The sequence below is a fragment of the Typopeltis vanoorti genome, chromosome 1 (assembly GCF_054136105.1).
Source record: "Typopeltis vanoorti isolate ZY-2024b chromosome 1, IOZ_Tvanoo_1.0, whole genome shotgun sequence".
In the NCBI taxonomy this organism is placed as follows: Eukaryota; Metazoa; Arthropoda; class Arachnida; order Uropygi; family Thelyphonidae; genus Typopeltis; species Typopeltis vanoorti.
Genome location: NC_143549.1, coordinates 154,669,342 through 154,695,044, shown reverse-complemented (window position 1 = coordinate 154,695,044; position 25,703 = coordinate 154,669,342). Strand labels below are relative to the sequence as shown.

The following is a 25,703-nucleotide window of genomic DNA, read 5'->3' as shown; positions in this document are numbered from 1 at the left end:
ATAATTTTAGTTATTTACTAAGTAGAGGCCTTCCTCGTATCCATTTTCTTAGTAAGCTCCTTAAAATTATGTGAGTAATTAGTCAAAGCAGTTCTTACAAGCTCATTACAATTTCGCCATGTGCACACACACACTTACTTCCCATAAGATCGCATCGGCTGAAGGTTGCGGCTCTTCTAAGTTTTACCAGAATTATTTTGGCTCCAATAGGACACATAGTTGGCTACCCTTGGCATGAGTTTTTGCCTGCTAGTAGATCTGAGGCCTGGCATGATGGCTGACCTGCCTGTGGTTGTGCAGGCATGAGATTTGACTCAGTGTTTTGGGAGGGACTAAAAGACTATCAATAGCTTTTTGAGTTAAGTGAGAGAGAGAGAGTGGCCATTTTAGGCTACTCATGGGTTTTTGGAATCCCAATCTCTGGCAGAGCAGTAGACTACTATATGCTTGTTTTGCTGCTGTGCTGAGCCTATGTTTGCCATATAATGAGTTTTTGTCTGCTAGTAGAGCTGAGGCTTGGTTCAATGTTTTGGGAAGGGCTAAAAGACTATCAATAACATTTTGAGCTACATGACAGAGCGACCTTTTTAGATTACTCATAGATTTTTGGAATCCTGAGGATACTGAAATAATGTGCACTTCAGAAAGTAAGTGCACATTGCAATATGGGATTCTAAGGCAACCTCTGTAAAGTCATCTGATTTTATATAAATGTAACATAGTCATGAAGATAATACACTGCTCGGAAAGGAGTCAAAGGACACCATAGTATGAGGAACACAGAGTCATGGCATCCAACTTAACAAGATGCAGGACCACCTTCAGCAATCCTCATCACAGGATTGCTGCAATCCTGTGATGATTGCAGCAATCCTACAGGACATAATTTCTGCAAGCATACAATAGTGATCAATGATAGTTATGGACCATTCTTCCTGTAGGTATGTAACGAGGTCCTGGAATGTTGTGGGATGGAAGTTGCTTTGATGGGCATCTGACAGATGCTCAATTGGGTTGAGATCAGGGGTCTATGGAGTGTGGTGACATTCATGTGACCACACTCCACAGAGACACCACTACCTACGAATTTCATAGTTTGGGTTATGCACTCTGATAGATGTTCACCAGGCATCTGCCATACCCACAGCCATCCATCAGCTCAGTAGAGGGCATAATGTGATTCAGTGCTCCATAACATAGCCTTCCAAAGCTTCCACATCCCACTATACATGCTCTTTGCACCACTTGAAGACGATGCTGCATGTTGGTTCAGATAATGTAGGACTTGCATATTGCAGTCCTACCATGGAAACCCATGTTGAAAACCTTGGTTCTAAATGCTTTTGTGAAGATTCATGTTCCAGTCGATGCCCAAAACTCTGGATTCAACATGTCAGCTGACAAATAGTGGTTTTTACATATAATCCTTTGTAGCACCCTACAGTGATGTTTGGTGAGTGTGGCAAGTCATCCAGTGGGGAAGCACTTGCAGTTGACTCCCTGCGCTTCCATCTCAGTATGGTATCACTGATTGTTGACTTGGGATGGCCCAATTTTTCAACAATTTGCTGAACAGATAGGCCTGTGACAATGCATCCTATCATAACACTTCTTTAACTCCATCAGTTCCCTTCTTGCAGCCATTTCACCTGGACACAGTTGCAATGACTTGGGAGTATCATATTCCTCCAATTTATACTGGCTACAAACACGTAACTCATTACATGGAAGGATGCACTTTGCCCATGGGGGTGTCCATTGACTTTTTTTCCAAGCGGTATACTTTATGGCAAACTTTGCTTACACCTGGATTAAATAATATTATAATTTCTAAGCAAGTTTAATTTAATTTCTAACCAAGTGGAAAAACTTTCTACAACTATCTCTGATCCAGAATATTTTAATAATAAGATGATACATCTTTTTACTACTTGCTTCTAATTTTTTGGAAATAACAACGTAAAATCAATTATTAATTATAAAAACTTTAATAACTACCTATATTTTGGCAATGTTACATTGTCATCTTCAGGGATCACAAAATAATGATATATGAATGCAAGCACTCACACTAAGCAAATGAGGCTGAAGAAAGGCAACCAAAGTATTAAAGTTATTATAATTTATATTTAGTGTATGTTGTTATTTCCTACAAGATAATAGTTCTTCCTACCTGGATGAATTTAGTAGCGATATTTTCGTGTCATTCAGTGAGATTTAGAGTGATCCTGCAAATCATTCCAAGTTTTTGGAAAAGTTCTTAGCAAATGAACAATATGGTGGTTGATCTGCGAGTTGACTAGTCTTCATTCTATTCCTTTTAGGACAGAATGAAGAACAACAAAACAGTTTTTCATATCATGATACCTTTCAGTAGTAACACAGGACATTCATCAGTAGGGTCACAGGACCCAACTGGTGAATGTCCTCAAAGAAGAATAGTCCAATGATAAACAAACTTGTAAATCCACACCAGACTAAATATGGATGAATGCAAAGGAGTTTGTTGGATTGCATGCAGGTTTTGTGTAGCCCATACCTAGCAATTATGGGTATTCACAGCTCCATTCAGTTGAAAGTGAGCCTCATTTCCCCCCCTCAAAATTATCCATGGCTATGTGGCATCTAACTACACTTGAGCAAGGAATGTTAAAGTAAATTTCAGTCAACTTTCAAAGTCCCGATCACAACTCCTGTGTTAGGCTCATCTTGAATGGGTAGAAATAGAATCTTTCAGCCAGTTGTGTAATGCACATCTGTGTGTCTTGATACAGCATGTGCACCACAGGAACCGACGCTGTTATTTATGGGCTGCTCCACAATGGCAGTAGTAACTTCATTCACTAGTTGTGAACTGAATGGTTTGCAACCTCTGATAGGTCTAACTCCCAATGATCCTGTTTCTTCAAAACAACTAATCATTTGTTCCAATCATTCGCAGAGTGCAGTAGCAGCACTGCAGTTGTTTAGGTGGTACAGCTTCACGAGCAAAGCACGTTTGGCCATGGTTAGTGCCACTAACCTTGGCCAAACGTGCTAACTAAGGACAATATTAACAACCAGAATGAAGTGAAAAATCCTGTGTCTATCTTTTTAAACATGCCTGACACTTGCCAAGCTGCATGATATGCCAATTCTATGCATTTGGTGTTTACAACATCCCCTGGTGGTGAATTTTGGAAGTACTTTTTTCCTCAGATATCCACATGATGCACAATGCATTCCTGCAAAGTTTTGCAGCATTTGGATCACTGGGTGGGGCTCCACAAGGCCTCAAACAAGGATACTTTAATTTTGATCATACTGTATATGGTGCTATAGAAACAAGGAAAGGCAGGTTTGGCTTATTTATTGATTTTGGTTTATTGCCTCTGTAACACAATGGGAAAAAAACAGCAGACCGTTGCGCCCTTCAATTGGAAAAAGTCATGGGTTTGATTCTTGTCATGATGAGGGGGGAATGAATTCTTATATGGGGTTTTTTCAATTGAAAGTGAGTTAGCTGATTTCATATGAAGGTAGCAGAGTTTTTCCTCCCGAAAACTCGGGTTTTTCGTCATGCATACAGACCCAATCAGCCTTCAGAACACATGCAATTTACAGACCAAAAATAATGTTCTTGGTGATGATAGGAGGTAGATGGCATTGATGGTAGTATCACAGTAGGAGAATTAAATAGTAGTGGAGAGGATGAGATATACTTAGCAAATAGTGACAGAGTGCCTTCCTGTGATGAGTCCTTGGACATGTCATGTAATAATAATAATTTGGATTTATGGCCAAAGCAACTCAGGCTATGAGACCAGTGTTACGTCTCTTAATTGCATGTGTCCTAATGGCCAGTTTGCCTGCTTTGCGGGATGAAAAACCAGAGTTTCTGGTAGATAAAGAAGTGGCAGGGTTTTAACCCTGCCATTTCTAAAAAGGCAGGTGACAAGAGTATGGTACAGGGTTATGTGTTTTGGTTGTTATTTGATTTCTATGTTACTGATACAAGGAATAATTTAAGGGATGCCTAATTGTTTAATAATGATAAAAACTGGGAAGGCAAAATGATAGTATACAGATATTGCAGCATGATTTAAGCAGACTGACTGTATATGTAGAGAATAATGGTTAGAAATGTGATGTACGAATGTGTAAGATCATGCACTTGGGATTAAAAGATTACAAGTAGGGGTTCTAACCTGGGGAGAATTTCAGATCTTTCTTTCTTGTCTCGAGTATAAGGAAAAACAGTCTGAGACTTGAGACCTTTCATATATGTAAATTTGCAAATCTCATAGTAAAGTAATGAATTTATTATAATTTTTAATTTTAATAAAATGAGTATTGTCACAGATTATACATATTAATTTTTTTATGAATTAATGAAATTATTTAATGATGGTAGTAAAAATATAATGCTATTTCATTTTTTTATATACATCAGTTTCTGTTTCTTTTAAATATAATAGAATAACATCATTATATGATATACAAAATAACAGATAAATAACGCATATTTTCATTACACTCAACCACTTCAAGTAAGTAACATATTGCCTAATAAGAGGGATAATATACAGAATTACCCCTCTTATTAGGCAGTATGTTACTTATTTAAACAGAAATGAAAGCTCACCACCAGTAGTCAAGGATTAAAAATAATTAAAACTGATGAGTCAATTTTAAACTTTTGTAAAACAAGAAAATTAAGTGAGATTATCTAATTTGGAGACAAAAGATAGAATCTCAATTTGAATGATAAATTTCCAATCAGAAATGTATTACAATAAATCAGTTATAATATCTTAATTTGGGACTCCTATTACACATAAAAAAGAAGAGGAAATATCAAATATTAAAGAATTAACATTCTTTAATATTTGATATTTCACCATTTTAGTCTTATGGTAGATGAATGGACAAGTACTGGAAATAAAATATTTCAGTACTGTTGTTCATTCAGATGACACACACACACTTTTAATTTAGGATTAATTCATATATCTGGAAAAAATATTCAACTGATATTCAAAATACTGTGGATTCATGCAAGAATCTCCTTGGCCTCAAGGTTCTTACGGTCCATTCTAGTAGTGGTCAGGAACGGTAATGATCCTAAAACATATGTTTATTTTCAATTGACTTGTTATGTTATGTTTTTCAGATGACTTATACTTTTTTTTTTTTTTAAATTTTGAACACTTTTTTTTAATAAATTACAAGTCATGTGACCGTTCAAAAATAGGACTTTTAGAGTATTCAGCTCACTACCCTGATTTTATGGGGGTAACAACATTCTTGGAGAGACAAAAACAGTAAATGAGCATAGCCAATTATATAATTTTTTGGTTATAAACAATTGTAATTCAGGATTTGCATAATGATGCTGCAAATGCCTAATATACTGAAAAAAAAGAGACACTATAATAAATTTTTTTTTTAACCCACACTATTTATTTAGGCGATATAGATAATATATGCCTCCCAGAATACATATATATATATTTTTTTAATCATAATAATGAACTGGTGTCAACAATGATGAATGTGCTGATCTGCAGGCATTTTCAATAATAAGGAATGATACTGATGGCTACATCCTTTTCCCTTCTACTGTAGGGTATGAAATAATAAAAAAAAAACTTCGCTGCCTGGACTATATATCACCTACAAGAAGTTTGGCTATTATGAGTGATGTACCGTAATAACTACAATGAATTTAGTTTAATCCTTTATCCAAGTGAGCAAACAAAGTTTGTGCCTAAAAATATCTTCAGGACTGAATATGGTATTGTACTACTTTTTTTTTTTTAAATTGTGAACATTTTTTTTTTTACACTGTAATAACTACACCCATTATATATATATATATATATATATATATATATATATATAAATAGTAAGTCAGACAAATGCTGTAAAACTAGCTAAACAAAAGTCATGGGAAGACTTTGTTAAGAACATAGAAAATAAATATCAAGAAGGTGGCAAGATATTCTGGAGGTTGTTGAAGAAGCTCGGAAATGGAGGAAAGAGTGCTGTAAAAAGATTTAGAGATGATAAAGGTGACATGAAAACTGGAGAAAAAGATATCCTTGAAGTTATGGATTAACTTAGAAAAATTGCTAAATGAAATCAGTGACAGCACAGTGGTAAAACGCACACAACAGGCATGTAATCAGGAATACATATCCATACTTGAAGTATAAAAACATCAAAAGTCTGAAATGTGGAAAGGCGCTGGAGTAGATATTTGATCAGAAATGCTCAAGTATGGAGTCTTACAGTGGCTGCACTGCATAATTCAGAAGGCCTGGACAAAGGGATGAATTCCAGATGATTGGAATAGAGCTCTCATAATACCTATATATAAAAAAGAGAAATAAAACTGAATGTGAGAATTACAGAGGTATTTCTCTACTGAGTGTTCCTGGTACGATTTATACCAGTATACTTGAGAAATAGTTGAGAAGGATTGTGGAAGAGAAGCTTGGTGAAGAAAAAGCTGGATTCAGGCCAGATTTTCCTTTACGACAAATAGTTGAAAATCAAGGGAATATAACAAAGATCTGTATTTAAGTTTTGTAAATCTAGAAAAAGCATATGACAAGGTGCCAAGAAAGAAGCTATTCAAAACGCGATAGTTGTATAGTGTCAGTGGGACATTATATCAAGCATTACTTAGTCTTTATTTGAGTTATAAGTCAGCAGTTAGAATTGAAGGAAGTACAGGAACATGGTTTAATGTTAAATCTAGTGTCAGACAAGTATGTACATTATCCCCTCTGTTATTCATTATCTATATGGATCACATTATGAAAGAAAGTGGTATTAAACCTGATATCAAAATTGTTATGTTAATCTCAGCTCTTTGCTTTATGTGGATGATGTTATACAGTACTTCTAAATAAATCCACTACGCAAGAGTCTGACTAAATTGAATAACTGTTGTAATAGATATGGTATGAAAGTTAGCAATAACAAGAATAAAAATGGGCAGAAATATTGAAAAATATCAACTGCATCGTGAATGGAGAACCTATAGAAAAAGTAAAACATTTCGACTACTTAGGCATGATTTTCAGTGAAGATGGTAAATTAAATATGGAAATAATGGTAAAATAAAATATGGGAATAGACAATAGAATCAACAAAGCTGGTATGGTAGGAAGTCAACTGAATAAATTTATATGGAATAAGAAAGAAATTAGTCAAAACACTAAACTAGCTGTATACATGACAGTGTTCAAAGCAATTTTAACTTATGGATCTGAGAGTCCTGAGAATGATTAGAGGTGTGAACAGATGGGTTCAATGGCAATATCATATTAAAAATGAGGATATTAAGAAAGAACTTGACATTCTTAGCACCCAGGAATGTGTTAGCAGAGCAGAGAAAAAAGATGGTATGGCCACTTAAACAGAATGGGAGAGGAAAGATTAGCAAAACAAGTGTTCTCTGCCAGGTTGGAAGGAAAAAGACCCAGAGGAAGACCAAGATATAGGTGGACTGATTACAGTAAAAAGTGCCTTAGAAGATAGAAATATAAGATCTGACAATGTTGGAGTCTTGACAGGTTGCAGATTGCTTTGGAGGAAAATTGTAGATGAGAAGTTAGTAATGATGTAAATTTTTCATGTAGTACTATCATATTCTGTACATCCCCTTGAGGTGCACATCAGGATTTGATGATGATGATAATAAGTTGACTTCAAATATTTGATGTTTTCCATGTTCGGTGTGGAGTGACTTTTTTGGAGATATTCACAGAATTGTGAATTAATTGATCCCATGAAAAGAATGTGGCATCTAAGGGAAGATGTAGTGAAAATGACCAAAAAAAAGTAGTAAGTTGGAGATTTTTTTCTCTATTACAACAATGCTCCTGTTCTCACTGCTTTGTCTAAGCAAGAATTTGTGACCAAAACAACTAATATATTACTGTGCTGTTTGTTTTTTTCCCCCTCTTCGGATTGGTTGGTTACCATACAGCAAACCAGCAGTGAAGGTAAGATTTGAAGGTAATAAGTGTTGCAACTGGTGGAGGGGGGGGGAATAAAAAAATTACATGCTGTGTCAAGTTTGAAATATTCCAAATTCTCAAATGTTTTCAACAAAATTACTATTAGCATAATTTAGAGCAAAATTGGTTAACTTCATAACTATATCCAGTGCCGGCACTAGGGTCTTTGTTGCTCGCATGCAATTTCTATCTAAGCGCCCCTATAACGATCCGGGAGTGTGGTTCTTCTATGATAATAAAAATTTAAATTATTTGAAATTGCTTAAATAAATTTTGACAGAACAGACACATGTTGGTTCGCTAAATGTAATGAACCAGGGGTGTTGACTAGGCAAGATAATCATTAAAAACCCAATTTCAAAAAATTCTGAAAAGTTAAATCAAATTTTGATAAAGCTACTTCACTTTAATCGTTGAATATAATGATACAGGGATTATAGCTTTCTCACCGACCCGAATCGCTAACAAAATTAAAGTGAATTTTAATTAAAGTTAAAATTTATTTGAATTTTAATTAAAATTCAACTTTAATTAAAATTTAACTAAATTTTAAAAAATTCTTGCATTTTACTAAATTCTTAGTAACCTGTAAAAATCTTTTAATAATTTTTATAAGTGGAACTATCTTTTAGTAAAATACATAAAAGAAACTCAAGATAGATGAGAAAATAAGAAAAGAATTCAGAAATAATTAGAACACTTAATATAAGTATTCAAAAACTAAAATCTTTACAGAATAACAAAAAATAAATTAATTTACATAAATATACTTGAAATTTTTTTATTAAAATTTTAGGGTTCTTGATTTCATATTCACAAAATTAGAAATAATTGTCTTAGAGTCTAATTCCACACATACATCATTTTCAGTAACTATTAACGCCAAACTAATAAGCCTTTTTTGTGACATTCTTATTCTTAAGTAGGTTTTAATCAATTTCAAATTGGAAAAGGAGGGGTGCTTAAGGGTCAAAGCTGTATAACTGAGAGGAGACCTCCACATAGCCTTTAAAGGAATGCGAAGAACCGACCAGGGCTCCTGACCTAATGTCTAATCCTCACCCTCTCGTGGTGCACCCTGTTGAGTATCTACTTGGATACCGAACGAACGAGGATGGGCTGGCAATTTGGGATTTAGCTGACCAAATTGTATTCTTATTGGTTAAACCAATACAGAAAATGATGGTACAACATGACAAAATTTCATGCCAGCTGGTGCATCGCCCGGTTAAACAAGGCACCGATTGTTTTCGCCAGGGCGAACAGCGAAAAGTCAGCTACTGGAACAAATCCGAAAACAAACCCCAACTCAACATCACCAGAGTTAAAGATCGGTACTATCAACGTAACAAGCCTGAATGACAAAGAAATAGAGCTAGCTGAGGAATTAGATAAGTACCAGATCGACATAATAGAGGTGACTGAAACAAAAAAGACAAAAACTGGTGAGATCTTTCTGAGCAATAAATACAAAATGTTATATTCAGGCAATGACAATCAAGGAAAAGAAGGAGTAGCCATAGTATTCAACATAAAATACGAGGCTAATCTTCTTGAATGGCAGTTAGTCTCAAGTAGAGTAATGTGGGCAAATATGAGAATGGGGAACTGGGCAATGAGACTTATTTGTGCTTATGGTCCCACAGAAGATTCTACTAAGGCAGAAGTGGAGGAATTTTTTGAGGCTTTAGAAAAAGCAACTCACACAATGAAAAAGGAAAAGTTGGTCCTTGTTGGGGATTCAAATAGCAGAGTAGGAAATGAGTGTGAGACATACAAAAATATTTTGGGAAAATTTGGGAAAACAGCAAAGCTAATAATAATGGCAAATATCTGTTGGATTTCTGCTCAGGACATGGACTGGTTATTACTAACACCATGTTCCAACATAAAAATGTGCACAAATTCACATGGAGAGAAGAGGCTAGGAATAAGAAAAGTCTCATTGACTATGTTATTGTTGATAGTGATGTTTTCTCCCTGGTGCAGAACACCAGAGTGTACAGAGGATTTGAAATTGGAAGTGATCACTATTTAGTCTTGAGCAGGATAAAATTGAATTTCATATTGAAAAGAAAAACATGTAAGAAAGTTTTAAAGCGAATAAAAGTTGAGCAACTCTCAGATGTGAACTGTAGACTAAAATACACAAAGATTATTGAAGAAAAAATGAAAGAGTTTGATGACAGCACAGTGGTAAAAAACACTGATCAGGCATTCAGGCAGGAATACATATCCATACTTGAAGTAGAAAAAGCCACCAAAGGCTTGAAATGTGGAAAGGCAGCTGGAGTAGATGATATTCGACCAGAAATGCTGAAGTATGGTGATATAAGAGTCTTACAGTACGCTGTACTGCGTAGTTCAGAAAGCCTGGACAGAGGGACGAATTCCCGATGATTGGAGTAGAGCTCTCATAGTACCCATATATAAAAAGGGAAATAAAACTGAATGCGAGAATTACAGAGGTATTTCCCTACTGAGTGTTCCTGGCAAAATCTATGCAAGTATACTTGAGAAATGGTTGAGAAGAATTGTGGAAGAAAAGCTTGGTTAAGAACAAGCTGGATTCAGGTCAAACAGTGGCTGTCAGGATCAGATCTTCACTTTACGACAATTAGTCGAGAAAGCATGGAAATATAACAAAGATCTGTATTTAAGTTTTGTCGATTTGGAAAAGGCATATGATAAGGTGCCAAGAGAGAAGCTATTCAAAACGCTACAGTTATATGGTGTCAATGGGGCATTATATCAAGCAATACTTAGTCTTTATTTGAGTTGTAAGTCAGCAGTTAGAATTGAAGGAAGTACAGGAAGATGGTTTAATATTAAATTTGGTGTGAGACAAGGATGTACATTATCCCCTCTGTTATTCATTATCTATATGGATCACATTATGAAGGAAAGTGGTATTAAACATAATATCAAAATTGGAGATGTTAATGTCAGCTCTTTGCTTTATGCGGACGATGTTATACTTCTAAATAAATCCGCTACAAGTCTGCAAGATTCTCTAACTAAATTGAATAACTGTTGTAATAGGTATGGTATGAAGGTCAGCAATAAAAAGACAAAGACAATGAAAATAGGCAGAATCATTGAAAATATCAACTGTGTTGTGAATGGAGAACCTGTGGAACAAGTAAAACATTTCAGCCTTAGGCACGATTTTTAGTGAAGATGGTAAATTAAATATGGAAATAGACAACAGAATCAACAAAGCTGGTATGGTAGGAAGTCAATTGAATAAATTCATATGGAATAAGAGAGAAATTAGTCAGAACACTAAATTAGCTGTATACAAGACAGTGTTCAAACCAATTTTAACTCATGGATCTGAGAGCCGGGTCAGAAGTAAAACACTTGACCAAAGACTCGAGACTGCAGATATGAGGGTCCTGAGAAAGATTAGAGGTGTGAACAGACGGTCAATGGCAATATCATATTAAAAATGAGGGTATTAGGAAAGACCTTGACGTTGTCAGCATCCAGGAATGCATTAGCAGAGCTAATCGCAGGTGGTATGGTCTCTTAAACAGAATGGGCAAGGAACGATTATCAAAATAAGTGTTCTCTGCCAAGTTGGCATGAAAGCGACCCAGAGGAAGACCAAGATATAGGTGGATTGATACAGTACAAAGTGCTTTAGACGATAGAAATATAAGATCTGGTAATGTTGGAGTCTTGACAAGTAACAGACTGATTTGGAGGAAAATTGTACATAGGAAGTTAGTAATGATATAATTTTTTCATGTAGTACTATCGTATCCTGTACACCCCCTTGTGGGTACATGGCAGGAATTTGATGATGATGATGAATCGGAAAAGGAACGTTCACCACTCACTACACGAGGTTAATAGTAGGGTTAATAGTATTCTTAAAGCAATTGAAAAGTTAGGGAAAGATAAATTATTGGACACAACAAAATTAAGAACATCGAAAGAGTTTTGAATATTTAAATTAACCTTCCGAAAAATATCCCGGAAAGCACACTACTCATCATATAGTTCTATTGCATTTACGTCTTTATTGTCGCTGTCCTTCAAAAAAATCTTTAAATCGTCACAATTTTTTTATAAATATTTGTAGTAATCTATACAATAAATTGAAATTATCATAATGTTTTTAGTTGTTCAAAATGTTCTATTAACGCACACATTGCAATGTCTAGAAGTGTATAAAATACATTCACTCTAAATTTATCTTATGGTGATTGTGGCATTTCGTCATGATGCTCGTAGTCAAACTGTGGAATCTTCTTTTGTCGTCGAACTTCCGTACCAGTTTTAAATTCTTGTTCTCCATGCAGTGCGATTTAAACAACACTTACTCTTTATTGCATGGTTTTATTATGAGTAAACAGTAGAGTGCTGTTAACTAAATAACTCAATTTAATAAGGCTGTCGAAGGCGCATTCTTACGACTCAATTCACCTCTTCACTCAGTTCTTTTGCCGTTTTTAGAACTTCTTTAAAATTTGTATCTGATCGATACTCTAGTAAGAATATTTTAAAGTTTTCGATAGATTCTAAAGCAAGTGTAACGTTCATATTTTTGTCTTGAAGCATTTTACTCACAGGCTTTATTCTGTTAAGTAAATCATGTCAAATTATAAGAGTGCAAATAAATTTGTAGTCCTTTATTTTAGCACATAATGTTTGTGCTTCATGCCGAGTTTCTTTATTAAAATTTTCATTATTTAAAATTTCAAAAAGTGCATCGTAAATTTCTCCCAGCTGATATCGTAGAGGGCGGATTGCATTAATTTTACTTTCCCATCACGTTTCTGATGGCTCTTTCAATGTTAAATTTTTTACGAACTTTAAAAGGATTGCCCAACGTTTGTAAGAGAATGAAAACAAATTGTATATTTCTTGAATAATTGCAAAGAAACTAATTGTATCTGCATTCAATTTGGCTGCATTGTTAATGATTAAATTTAGAGTATGTGCAGCACATGGCACGTAAAAAGCTTGAGGATTTTTGTTCAAAAGCAAATTTTGGAACCCATATTTTTTCCCTTTCATATTTGCCCCATTGTCATACCTTTGACCTTGCATGTCTTCAATGGGAATGTTCCATTTTTCCAGTTGTTCCATTATTGTTGTACATAAACCACGCCCTGTGGAATCGGATACATCTGCAAAACTTAAAAAGTTTTTCCTGATCTTGACAATTCCATTGTCACAGGAAACAAAGCGAATAATAATGGTCATTTGTTCTGTTTTACTTGCATCATGTGTGCAGTCTAAAATTATGCAATAACATTTAGATTTTTGAATTGATAATAAAATTGTATCCCTGATTGCGTTATGTAAAGTTTCTGATATTTCATTTTGACTGTCTTTACTCAAATAGTGTACTCTATTGTTTCCTTGTGGGGCCCTTTCAACATGAGTTTCCATAATGGGATCAAACTTCGCAAACAGTTCGACTAATTTTAAAATATTGCCGTTATTCCTTTCATATAATTTATCAGATGATCAGCGAAAAGCTAAATTTTGGCTACCAAGGAATTTTATAATTTCAATCAAGCGTTCTAAATCACTCGTCCAATGTTTATTTTCCATTTCATACATGCTTTGAGTCTGGCAATCGATGGTAGTTTTGTTGTTTAAATTTTTATCAAGTTCCTTCCATTGTAAGAAATTTTTCATGTGAGTTAAACTAGTCTCATGTCTATGCAAAGTTGTACTTACATTTCTCCAATCGTTATAACCTTCTACAAGACTACTTGATTCAGTAGGTGTGAAAAGTTTGCAACAAAAGCAAAAAACAGAATTTAAAGTTCCGGAATAAATGAGCCATGTTCTTGGCACGAGCTCCCCGTTTTCAATTTTTCTATTATAATATCGAGTAATTATAATGTATCGAGTTGGTTACAATCTGCATCAGAATATTTTAATATTTTAACAAATTTATTAAGAGCCCCAGTTTGTTTCTTAATATCTGCTTCTTTCGCAGCATGATGCTTATGATTTTGTGCACCGGATAACTTTTTAATTTTTGATTCCATTTTTATTTTATACCCACAAGAAATTATTAACAACAGGACACAGAGACGAAATAATAGTCCGAATTGTGCTGCTGTCAGTAGCCTACTGAGATGTGTACTGTTATAAATCTACTGTTGCTATCCTGTCATTACTGCGACATTGTAAACTTTTATTATTATTTGATATGCTTGTAATTTCTTTTTTCTTTACTTTATATTTTATTCTTCATTATTACAATGTAGCTGTGCATGCTTTCTCTCTCTCTCTTTCAGAATCTCTCTTGTTATATTATTACGTGGTATGTTTACAAGAAAGTCAAATAACATTTATTTACATTACCATGAAATGTTCATGAATTTAAACATTAGGGAGATTGCTTTCTCTATCCTAGCGACATCTCGAACCGAGAATCTTCTTTCTGGAAGCGAAAAACTCCTCTCTTTGACAGCGTCTGGAACTGGGCAGGCTCTTCTCTGACAGCGTCTGGAACTGGGCAGCCTCTCCTGTCTCTCTCTGTGGACGTCTCTGGAACTGGGGCCCTCCTCTACTTCTGCAGCAATCTCTGGATCTGGACAGCTCCTTCAGTTCCTTTTTATTATGCCTCCTCTGAGACCTTGCATGAAGTTTGGCAACCCCCCCCCCAAAGAATCGGTATGATTCTTTCATCTTAACTTTAAAGTTGGGCATGCCTTTTGTTCTGCTCCGCTTTCTTTTAATTGTAAGTTGCCAGCCATCAGAAAGTTATTTAAACCTTTCTGACTGACTTAGCAGATGTTTGCAATTAGAGCCTGCAAGCCTTTCTCATACAAACAAATTTTAATAACAATCTTTCTAATGCTGCCATGTACATCTATTACATGCAGCTTCGGCGATAAAAACATTGCCTTTGTTTTTAACACTCTAACAAATTCTTATTAAAGCAGTATATAAAGTTAACTTCTAGAGTGTTATTTACAATAACATCTAAAACAAACTATACAGAGACAAACAAAGTTTAATTTTACAATATTCACATTAAACAATCGAATATAATGTGCTTTGGAATATTTAAGCTACAATCTCTTAAATTCTTATTAATGCAGTATATACATTTAACTTCCAGAGTGTTATTTACAAAAACATCTAAAACAAACTATACAGAGACAAACAAAGTTTAATTTTACAATATTCACATTAAACAATCGAATGTAATGTGCTTTGCAATATTTAAGCTACAATCGAGTTTTTACAGTACCATATGACTGGTTATGTAGCAACAAATGTTTGGTATGAAAATTCGTTTCTGCGCATAAAAACCGTTCACTGTTTCACTTTTGATTCTGCAGGTAAGAATTTAGCCTGCTCTCGATGCAAAATTGTAAACAGCCGGCAATATACAATTTTTTTTTTTAATTCGATGTATCTGGCCTTATTTATTTTAATATTGATCATTCTAAGAATTTTTTGTTTTTATGATAAAAATTTTGTTTCTTAAAAATGAACTTATGAACTGTGCCCCGGCGGCAGTGCCCCCGTCGTGGCGGTGCCCGCATGCCCGCTTCCACCAGCCCTGACTATATCACTTCTGATATTTTTAAAGTTTACTCAATGCAATGTTATTTGCCTATTTTCTGAAAGAATAAATATTTGGTTATATTTCACATTATGTTAGGAGCTTTCATAAAATACACAAGCAATACCTGATAGTCATTCCAGACCAGTGGCTCATGAAAACCATCACCTCCAAATTTCAAATTGTAGCCATAATAATATAAGTCTTCTAACATTAATCCAAGACCTGGAGCTAATGCAGTATCCATCTAATGATTTCAAATAAGGGATTAAAAAAGAAATAAAAAAAAGTACAGAATTAACAATTAATAAGGACTTCATTTTAATATCTATAACCTAGTAGAGGAGATAATATGCTGCCATTGACATAAGATTGAAAATTTTGTTTTGAATAAACAGATATAAGTTGTTATCCACAGAACTAAATTAATGATAGAATAACTTACATAAAAATTATAATTTATTATTCATTCAAGAAAAAAAATGACTGTTTGAAAGTGAGAACTGAACTTTGAACTTGGTGGCTTATTTTGAAAAGAACACCGATTCAGTCAGATAGTGTTGTGAAGTTGTCTATAAGGATAAAAAATCAGAACTTTCATGGTGAACTCAAGAAGTTAAGGAGGCATGGAAAAGAAGCCAGAATTTGAAAGTTTCTACCAGCTAAGTCATCATGTGCTCTGAAAGAATCTCAGCTCTTTACTTTATGTAGATGCTATTACATTCTTAAATAAATCAAGTTGCAGGATTCCTTTACTAAACAGAATAAATGTTGCATTCATGCAAAAGAAGACAGGACCTTTGAAAACTTTTCTACGTCCTAAATAGAAAAGCTTTAGAACAAGAAAAACATTTCAATGTTTAGACACAATTATTTAGTGAAGATTGCAAATTTAATTTGGAAACAAACAACAGAATAAGCAAAGCTGTTATGATGGGGATAATTGAATTCATATGAAATAAGATAAAAATTAGTCAAATCATTAAACAAGCGATATACAAAAGTGTCCAAATCAATTTAAACTATACATCAGAGAGAAACTATACAGCTGGGTTTGAAATTAAATGGTTGATCAAAAAGTCTCAGAAAAATCAAGGCAGTGAACAGATAACAGAATTATATTAAAAATACAGTAGTCCTCCCTTATCTGCAAGAGATACATTATAAGACCTCCCCTCCCTCTGTGGATGCCTGAAACCACAGATAGTACTGAACCCTATGTATACTATGTTTTTTCCTATGCATACATACCTAATAAAGTTAGAATTTATAAAGTAGGCACAGTAAAAGATTAACAACAATGACTAATAATAAAATAGAACAATTATAATAATATACTGTAATAAAAGTTATGTGAATGGAAGCAAACTCAGCATATGATTTTTTTCCCCCTTTCCTTGTGAAGTTGAGAATTTTGCCCATTTCATTTAAATGAAGCACTTTACAGTCCCTCTTTAGCATGTCCGAATTCCAGCATCACTACTCTTCATTTTGGGACCATTATTAAGTAAAATAAGGGTTACTTGAACACAAGCACTGCAATAGTCGATCTGATAACTGAGATGGCTACTAAATGACTAACATGTGGACAGCATATACAGTTCTGCAGGAATATGGTGGACAAAGGGATGATTCATGTCCTGGTTGGGAAAGAGCAAGATTTCATCATGCTACTCAGAATGGCACGCAATTTTAAACTTGTGAATTGTTTATTTCTGGAATTTTCCATTTAATAGTTACCCGCAGTCAACCAGACTTGGGTTGACTGCGGGTAACTGAAACCGCAGAAAGTGAACCCGTGGATATGGGGGGGGGGGGACTATTGTATTAGGAAGAAACTTGACCTTTCTAGCATTCAGAAATGTGTGGACAGAGCTAATCTAAGGTAGTATGGTCACTTAAACAGAATGGGTCAGGAAAAATTTGAGAATAGGCATTTGATACCAGGATGGCAGAAAAAGACAAGCAAAACATAGGTATAGATGGATTTATTAAAAGTGCCTTAAAAGACAAATACAAGATCTGATCATTTTAGATTCCTGATTAATTTGGAGGAAGATTGAATAGGAAGGTAGTAATAAACTTTTATACATTGTCCTATCAAAGTATTCAATATACACTTCTTGAGGATACATATCATGAATTTGTTCATGATGAAGTTTTGTCCATGTTTCATCCTTAGCATGAAATAACTGAAAGAAAGCAAGTGCAAGCACACACAACAGGCAATTTAACACCGTGATTTAGTAGGGCAACATAGTCCTGTAATAATAAAGTCCAAATAGTGTAATGTAAATAACAAAAAATAAATATTATTATTATTAGCCTTTCAGGGAGGCAAGAATGATAACTTCCTTATCTATTTGTTAGTGTGTTCTTCAATTTTATCTTGTCAGATGTCATCTCCTTCCATGAGGTTGACTACCATGAGCTTCCAACCATCTACAGTTTTTTGCTTCTCTTTTGCATTCTTCATAGGACAAAAAGGTCCAGTCCTTAATATTTCCCATCCAACCTGTTCTTTGTCTTCCTCCTCTTCTTTTTCCTTGTATCATTCCTTCTAGAAGTGTTTTTTGCATGTTCTTCAATAGCCAAGTAATTTTATGAGCAACTTCAGCAATATACAGGGCCTACTTACACTTTTCCCGAGGCTGGCAGGGGTTGAGGTGCTAGAGCGTCTGCCACCCCTCCTCATTTGGGTCCTTAAATTGTACCTAATTTTTCAGGGTCCAAGCTAGAGCCTTGTGTGTCTATGCATAAGTACAACAATGGCAATATATCCTCTAAACTTCAACCCTCTATCTACCACCACCCCTAAATCCCTAGCTTCATCTTTTTCCTGGATTACAGATCTGTCAATGTAGTGCACAGCATATAATCAATTTATACCAAATTCCATAACTTTTGCTGATGATGTTTACATCATCAGTAAACAAATGAATATCTACCATCAAATTATTGCCTATATTATTTATGTACAAATTAAGCAGCAGTGGTCCAAGCACAGAGCCCTGCAGCACACTAGTCACCTGCCTTCTCCTGGATTCTGCTCCATATACTACTTTTTGGTATCTGTCCATCTGCCACCCTATTATTCATATCACCAGTTTCATATCTATCTCCATTTGTTGCATGTGGTATACTGTCAAATGCCTTTGTAAAATTCAGCAGTATGATCATGTAGCCATTTCCTTTATTCAACTCAGCTGTCATTCTATTATAAAAAGTTAGTTAGATTATTAAGGCATGACTGACTCTTCACAAAGTCATGCTGCCCCTCCTAGAGTATCATATTCTTATTCTGACTGGTCTATAATTCACTATCTATCAATAGACTTAGATTCTTGTTTATGCCAAGGAATTAGTTTGCCCTCCATCCACTCTCCTGGGACTTTGCCAGAGCCGAGATTTAAATTAAACAGGCTAGTCAAAGGAGTAGTCCTTGCACATTCTCTTAAAACACAAGCCAGTATCTCATCCAATCCTGCAGCTGTATTTGCATTCAGATTCTGCAATATCCTAAGTACCTCCAATTCATCAACTGTTCACATATCAGTCCCTGTCAGTTCTGCCAGAACAATATCTTCACTTGGATGATATCACTTGTAAAGTGGTCACTCAGTGACTCGATAATTTCATCTACCTCTGCCGCTTCTCTACCATTTGCACTCCTTAGAGTTAAGAAAACACTCTTTGGGATTTTGCTTGCTTAGCTAATTTCTTCTCATAATCTGATTTTTCCTTCTTTACCATGCTGGTCACCTTTCTTGCCTGATCCTTGTCCTGTTCATGAGTTAGATGGTCACCTTCCTCCTTATATACCCTCCACAATATTTTTTTTTGCAGCTCATGCTGAATGATACCGCTCATCCATCTAACTCCTGCCCAATTTACCCTCCTGACCTTGGGTATACAATGTGACAGTGCTTCTTCCAGATACCCCTTGACTATACACCATATATTGCATACATCTTTTCCTTCAGATATTTATGCTATGATGCTGCTTCAAGCTTCTTCCTAAGTGAATCCTCATTACCTGTTTTGTAGTTCTGTATAAAATTTATATTTCTTCTTAACTAGAATTTCCACATGTTTTGCTATCGCCAAGTCAAGACCACATGATCACTTTCCACCAAATGGATGCAATGAAGCCAACTTTAGTTATGGACAGTCTTCTGATTCTATATCTGACATCCAGAGATAAAGAGGTTATTATTCCCCTCTATAAAGCATTGATACTTCCGCATTTGGATTACTGTGCTCAGGTCAGGTCACCTGGATTCCTTGGAGATGAGGAGGCAGTGGAGAGGGTTCACAGAAGAGTGACCAAGTTGGTGAGTGATATAAAAAATGCCACTTACATTGACAGATTGAGAGCTTGTGGATTGCAGAGATTGGTTGATAGGCGAAGAAGAGGGGATATGATAGAAACATTTAAATTACTGAAAGGTTATTATAGGATTGATGCAGGGGAAATGTTTCAGCTGTGTGATAGTGATGGAAGAACAAGAGGTCATCTCTGGAAATTAAAGAAGAGTGTGGTTAACAAAGGTGTCAGAACAAGGTTTTTTGTCTGGAGGGTAGTGAACGAGTGGAATTCATTGCCTGACTTAGTTGTGAGCTCTTTGTCTGTAAATGAATTCAAGAAGAGATATGACAGATATTGTTTTGCTAGTTTGGGTCTCCCGCGATGAGTCTACTGACTCCATGGAGATACCCGTAATAATAATAATAATATATTCCCCTACATCACATTCTGCTTCAAGTAATTATCTCTCAGTAAGTGTATAAATTCCATTTTCTTTCAGCCATGTGATCTTTCATCCTTCCAATCTATGTCTCCAAAATTGAAGTCTGCCATAATAATTACTTTACTCGCACTCATTGTACTAATCTGCTGATGAATGTCTTTCACATCATTCCTGGCAATTCCCTGGTCTACAGCAGCAACAATCTGGTTATAGGATCAGAAGAGTGTCATAACTAAGGTGGCTACACTGCCTCCAATTGTGGAAAGTGATTATGTGGTCTTCACTTGGGAGGTAGCAAAGAATGTGAAAATTTTATACTTTGTCCTATTAGCCTGAATCTCGCACCAGGTTGATACAAAAATACTGCCACCTGCCTGACTGACTCCTGCTGTTGTTAGCTGCAATTCATCTACTATCACCAGCAGTACCCCACTCCTTGTCCTGTCTACTCTATCCTTCTGAAAATACTAATCCATTACATTCTATCCCTGTAACTACATCATCTGCTGTTAGCCAAGTCTGCTAATGCCTATAACTTCTGTTGTCAAGGTTGCACTAACCAATGCCAAAAACCCACCCCTCTTATTCCTGATACTTCTAGCAATAGTATATAGAAACTGAAGCATCTCCTTAGGCCCCCAACCACCTTTACATCCTGAATTGACTAATTGATTATCGAGCCATTTGATATTGTTGCCTGAGAGACTAGATTTCATATTTTTTGTTCATTCACACACTCATTTGCTTCATGGGTGCCCTTACACACTCTCCTGCATCCTAATTTCTTTAGTTTTTCTGACTTTGCACTTCCACAATCTCAGCATACAAAGCTCTCTGCAGACAACTTACTACAAATCTATTTAAGTGCAGTACATCAACACTGCACAAAACAAAACAAATTTCAATCCATCCAACTCAGGCCATAGGTCCATAAACTATACATCATTCCTTCTGCATAAACTGCATATTGATTCATTAACTATCAGTGCCTTCCTTCTCAGTTTACTTCTATCATAGTGTGGCAGCAGACTCACAAACTTTAACCTCTTGCTCTTCTTTTTTACCATTTCCAATAACTCTGTCACATCTCTCTCATAGAATACTTCTCACCTCTCGGGTCACGGTTCCAGCCAAAACAATCAATTCTTTCACCTTCCCTTTCTGCATTCTGATAACATTACTAATATTATTAATTTTTGCACCAAGGAAACATGATTCTGTAGCACTTTTGTGAAGTACTCCCCTTATAACAAAATCATCATAAAAAATTATCTGCTTATACTCTTTCTCATGTTTATTCTTACACTTTTCTTTTTAGCGTCAGAGCTCTTGCTTTTCTTTGGTTTTCAGTTCAATTAATTTCTTGCTGTTTCTGTAGTCTTTCAATCTTGTGCTTTGTCCTGTGAAGGACTTTATGCAAGTGCACTATTTCTTTATTCAGATCGTCTATGTTCCCCCGAACTTCTGTCACTGCACTTTCAAGTATTATCACTGATATTTACATTTTCCTGTCTCATATTAACACTCTACCATCATGTAATTTGTTCTATCTGCATTCACTCTCAACACATTTATTACATGTCCACTCACCTACTCATCAGGTTTTCTTTCTTTCCATAAATCTTTCAACTTTTGCGATGAATACATCTCACAAATTTTATACTGGACAAAATCATACAAATTTAGCTTGCCCAACAAAGACATCTTGGCAGCCATTATTCTGCTATGAACAGGTGCCATAAGTCTAAATAATTCAATATTTATTGCACACTTATAAATATAATAAATTAACTCAGTATTTAGCAAAAATTTGAAAAAATTACTTATCTTTCTGCAGTGTTAGTTAAGAATCAGCAACATTCGCTAAATATCCTCAAACCTGAACTGCAATTTTGAATAGCAATTATGTTTAAGGAGTATTGCTCTTTGGAGTACATCTTCACTTCTTGCTATGATTATTTAGCCATTTACAAACAAAAGGGTATTAAGTATAATTCCATGATCCAGTTTAAATGCTGGTTTTATATTTTTCTTCCATTTTTTTACTATTTCATCTACACAGATAAAATAAGAGTAGTGACATTGGGCAACCTTAGACTCCTCTGTTTACTGATTTCTAATCAGTAACTTTTCATTGATTCTTACAGCTCTTTGGTTAATTTGATACATGTTAGTTAGTGCTGTAAACAGCTGATTTGAAATGCTTAGCTTTTTGAATATCGTCCAGTTTGTTCCTTAAGATTGCCAAAGGCTTTCTGGTAAAGTACAAATGCTATGTTTGTGTGTTTCTATGTTGAATTCCCAATTCTTCTCCATTAAGGTTTTTGATGTAAAAGCTTGGTCAATATGATCCTCCTTTTCAGAAGATACCCCCCCACACACACACAAAGTATCTTCTACATATGATTTAAGTTTTGAAGTTAATATTCAAGCATATAACTTATAACCAGTATTTAGGAGACTTATTCCTCTGCAGTTTTCACAGTTGTACTCGTCACCTTTATATATTGTTAAATAATGTTAAAACACATTTGATGAACAAGATACCTGCATATTTAACAAGTTCTATATTTATTCCATCTTCTGTGATTTTCCTGATTTAGTTTGCTGTGTTGCTTGTTAGATTTCTTATAATGTTATTTCTTCCTTCTCTCTCATCTATTGCTCAAACTCTGAAGACCACATTCTATAGTCCCTTGATTACACAACACTGGATCTTTTTAACTAAACAGTCATACCTGAGTGCAGTAGTCTAGTTGTCATCTTGGCCTCGCAGAGTGGGAGAATCACTTCTTTATTCTTACAGGATAGTGTCGTTTTCAATATTGTAGTTATCTGTATAACTTAACTGCCTTACAATGTGGCTCCTAAACTGTCTACCATCACTTAGGTCTAGTTTCATTGATTACTTGTAGCACATCACCATTACTATAATATGTTGCATTGTCATCAAAACAAAATGCATAACCTCTACACTTAACACTGAACTGATAATCATTCTCATTTGCCCATTGAATCAGTTTATTCAGATTAGCTTGCAAGGACTCTGCATCAGGATGTTTATCATCATCATCATCATCACCCTTCTTCTTCACTTTTGTATATCAAATAATTGTATATTACTATCCAGATCCAACCCAATATCATAAATATATGAGTTAAACAATGTACAGAACCCACATGGTACCCCACCAATCATCCTTCTTCGCTTAGACTCCATGCATTATTCTCTGATATCTATCAATTAACTATTCTATTATCTATGTCACAAGCTAATTTTGCATGCCCATTTTTTTGAGTTTGAAAAAAAAAAAAAAAAAATTCCCATGTGGAATCATAAAATTCCTTGTCAAAATCCCAAAGTATTATGGTATATTCATTCTCCTTATCCAAATCTGCAGTCATTCTATTATAAAACATGAGAAAATTACTACAGCAATACCTACATTTTATAAAGTCCTGCTCTCCTCTACAGAAAATCAAAGCACTTCCAGATGTAGATCATACTTAACCTCTCCAACACGTAAATGGCTACTCCAGAGATATAAATTGGTCTATAACTGTTGCTTCTGTCCTAGCTCCATTACTGTATAATGGAATTATCCTGATTTTATTCTAGCATTAGAAATTATGACCATGTTGAGACTTAAACTGAATAGAAAAGAGCTTTGTTTTTCAAGGCTCTCACATGATTTGGAAAGAGTGAACATGTAGTTAAAACTACATGTTCACTCTTTCCAACTGCAGGCATGTATATATGTATTTATATACATATTCTCAGACACTATTACTAGATCCAATCACCTTACCTCACCTCTTTCCATTACACGTTACTTAAGGTTATCTCTCAATAAACATATAAATTACAGTTATACATACTATTTTTCCCTTTTCTATTGGTTCACACTCTCTTCAGATGAACCTGTAGCAGCATGTAACTGCAGTTACATTATAGCAAACACCACAAATTAACTTACCATAACAAGCTAATGTCAAGTCCCAACCAACACCTCACATTCCTAGTGCTATCAACATCATCATCAAATTCCTGATATGGACCCTCCAGGGGTGTGCAGAATATGATAGTACTACATAAAAAAAACCGACATCATTAGTAACTTCCTATTTACAACTTTCCTCCAAATCAATCTGCTACCTGCCAAGACTCCAACACTATTAGATCCTATATTTCTATCTTCTAAGGCACTTATTACTGCATCAATGCACCTATATCTTGGTCTACTTCTGGGTCTTTTTCCTGCCAACCTTGCAGAGAACACTTGTTTTGCTAATCTTTCCTCTCCCATTCTGTTTAAATGATCATATCACCTTTTTTCTCTGCTCTGCCAACACCTTCCTGGGTGATTACAATGTCAATTTCTTTCCTAATATCCTCATTTTTAATATGATATTGCCACTGATGCTATCTGTTCATGCCTCTAACCTTTCTCAGGAACTCTTATATCTGTAGTCTAGTCTTTGGCCAAGTGTTTTATTTCTAATCCACCATAAGTTAAAAATGGTTTGAACATGGTCTTATATACAGCTAGTTTAGTGTTTTGACTAATTTCTCTCTTATTCCATATAAATTTATTCAGCTGACTTCCTACTGTTAAATTGTGAATGAAGCTATGTTATGTAATTTATTTTTTTTCATTCACATTTAACATTGTTTATTATATATTAATCATGGCTTATATAAAATTATTTATTATTCCTTAATTAAGAATTACTAATTAAATATTTATTTAAAACCTGACCTATTATTAATTTATAAAATAATAAAATGTATAGAATTTTGTATAACCAAATATATATGATGTATCGTAAAGTGTTATTTTATATTTAACTGTATACGCAATCAAAAAGTTGATGAAGTAGCTTAAATATTTTGTTGTTCTTATTTGTGAAATATTCAATGTTATGTAATCACTGTAGTAGTAGTAAAAGAGCATACATTACATTAGCGAAATGTTTACGCTTAGTCTGTTGTCATGGAGACGCACGCGTAAACAACCACGAGTGAAGAGAGCGTGGCGTTCGAAAGTAAGGTGGGAGTGAAGGTCATAGATAGAGCAGAGAGAGAAGGGAGGTCATAGATAAGACAGGGAAGGGAGAAGAATTATTATTAAGCGAGGGAGGAGAGAGTTTTGCGGAACCAGAAGGAAGGCAGCATACAAGTAAAGAAGTAAAAGAAGATTATAGAATCCTCAGGGCAGAAATTTATGAGTATAGTGTTCGGAAGTAAACCAATAAGTAGTGAATCATAAAGTTTAATATTATAAGCGAAGTCAGCTGTTGTTATGAAGAAAGGTTGATGCCGTAATCAGATAAAAAGGAAACTGGACAGTCAATGCGAAAATTCTGATTAGTTCCAGTTAATCTGGATTA

General features: G+C 34.9%; 1 protein-coding gene across 3 annotated transcripts in view; it reads right to left on the bottom strand.

Moving 5' to 3' along the window:
• The window catches only part of LOC150110558 (pseudouridylate synthase 1 homolog), a 173,493-nt gene that overhangs the window by 18,044 nt on the left and 129,746 nt on the right, over positions 1–25,703 (bottom strand). For 2 of the 3 annotated variants that reach the window (XM_090394787.1, XM_090394768.1), the window contains exon 9: positions 15,689–15,808. The exons of the other annotated variant lie outside the window; for it this stretch is intronic. In XM_090394787.1, the coding sequence (XP_090250913.1) occupies positions 15,689–15,808 (120 nt within the window). The remainder of the gene's footprint in view (positions 1–15,688; positions 15,809–25,703) is intronic. 3 annotated transcript variants of the gene reach the window in all.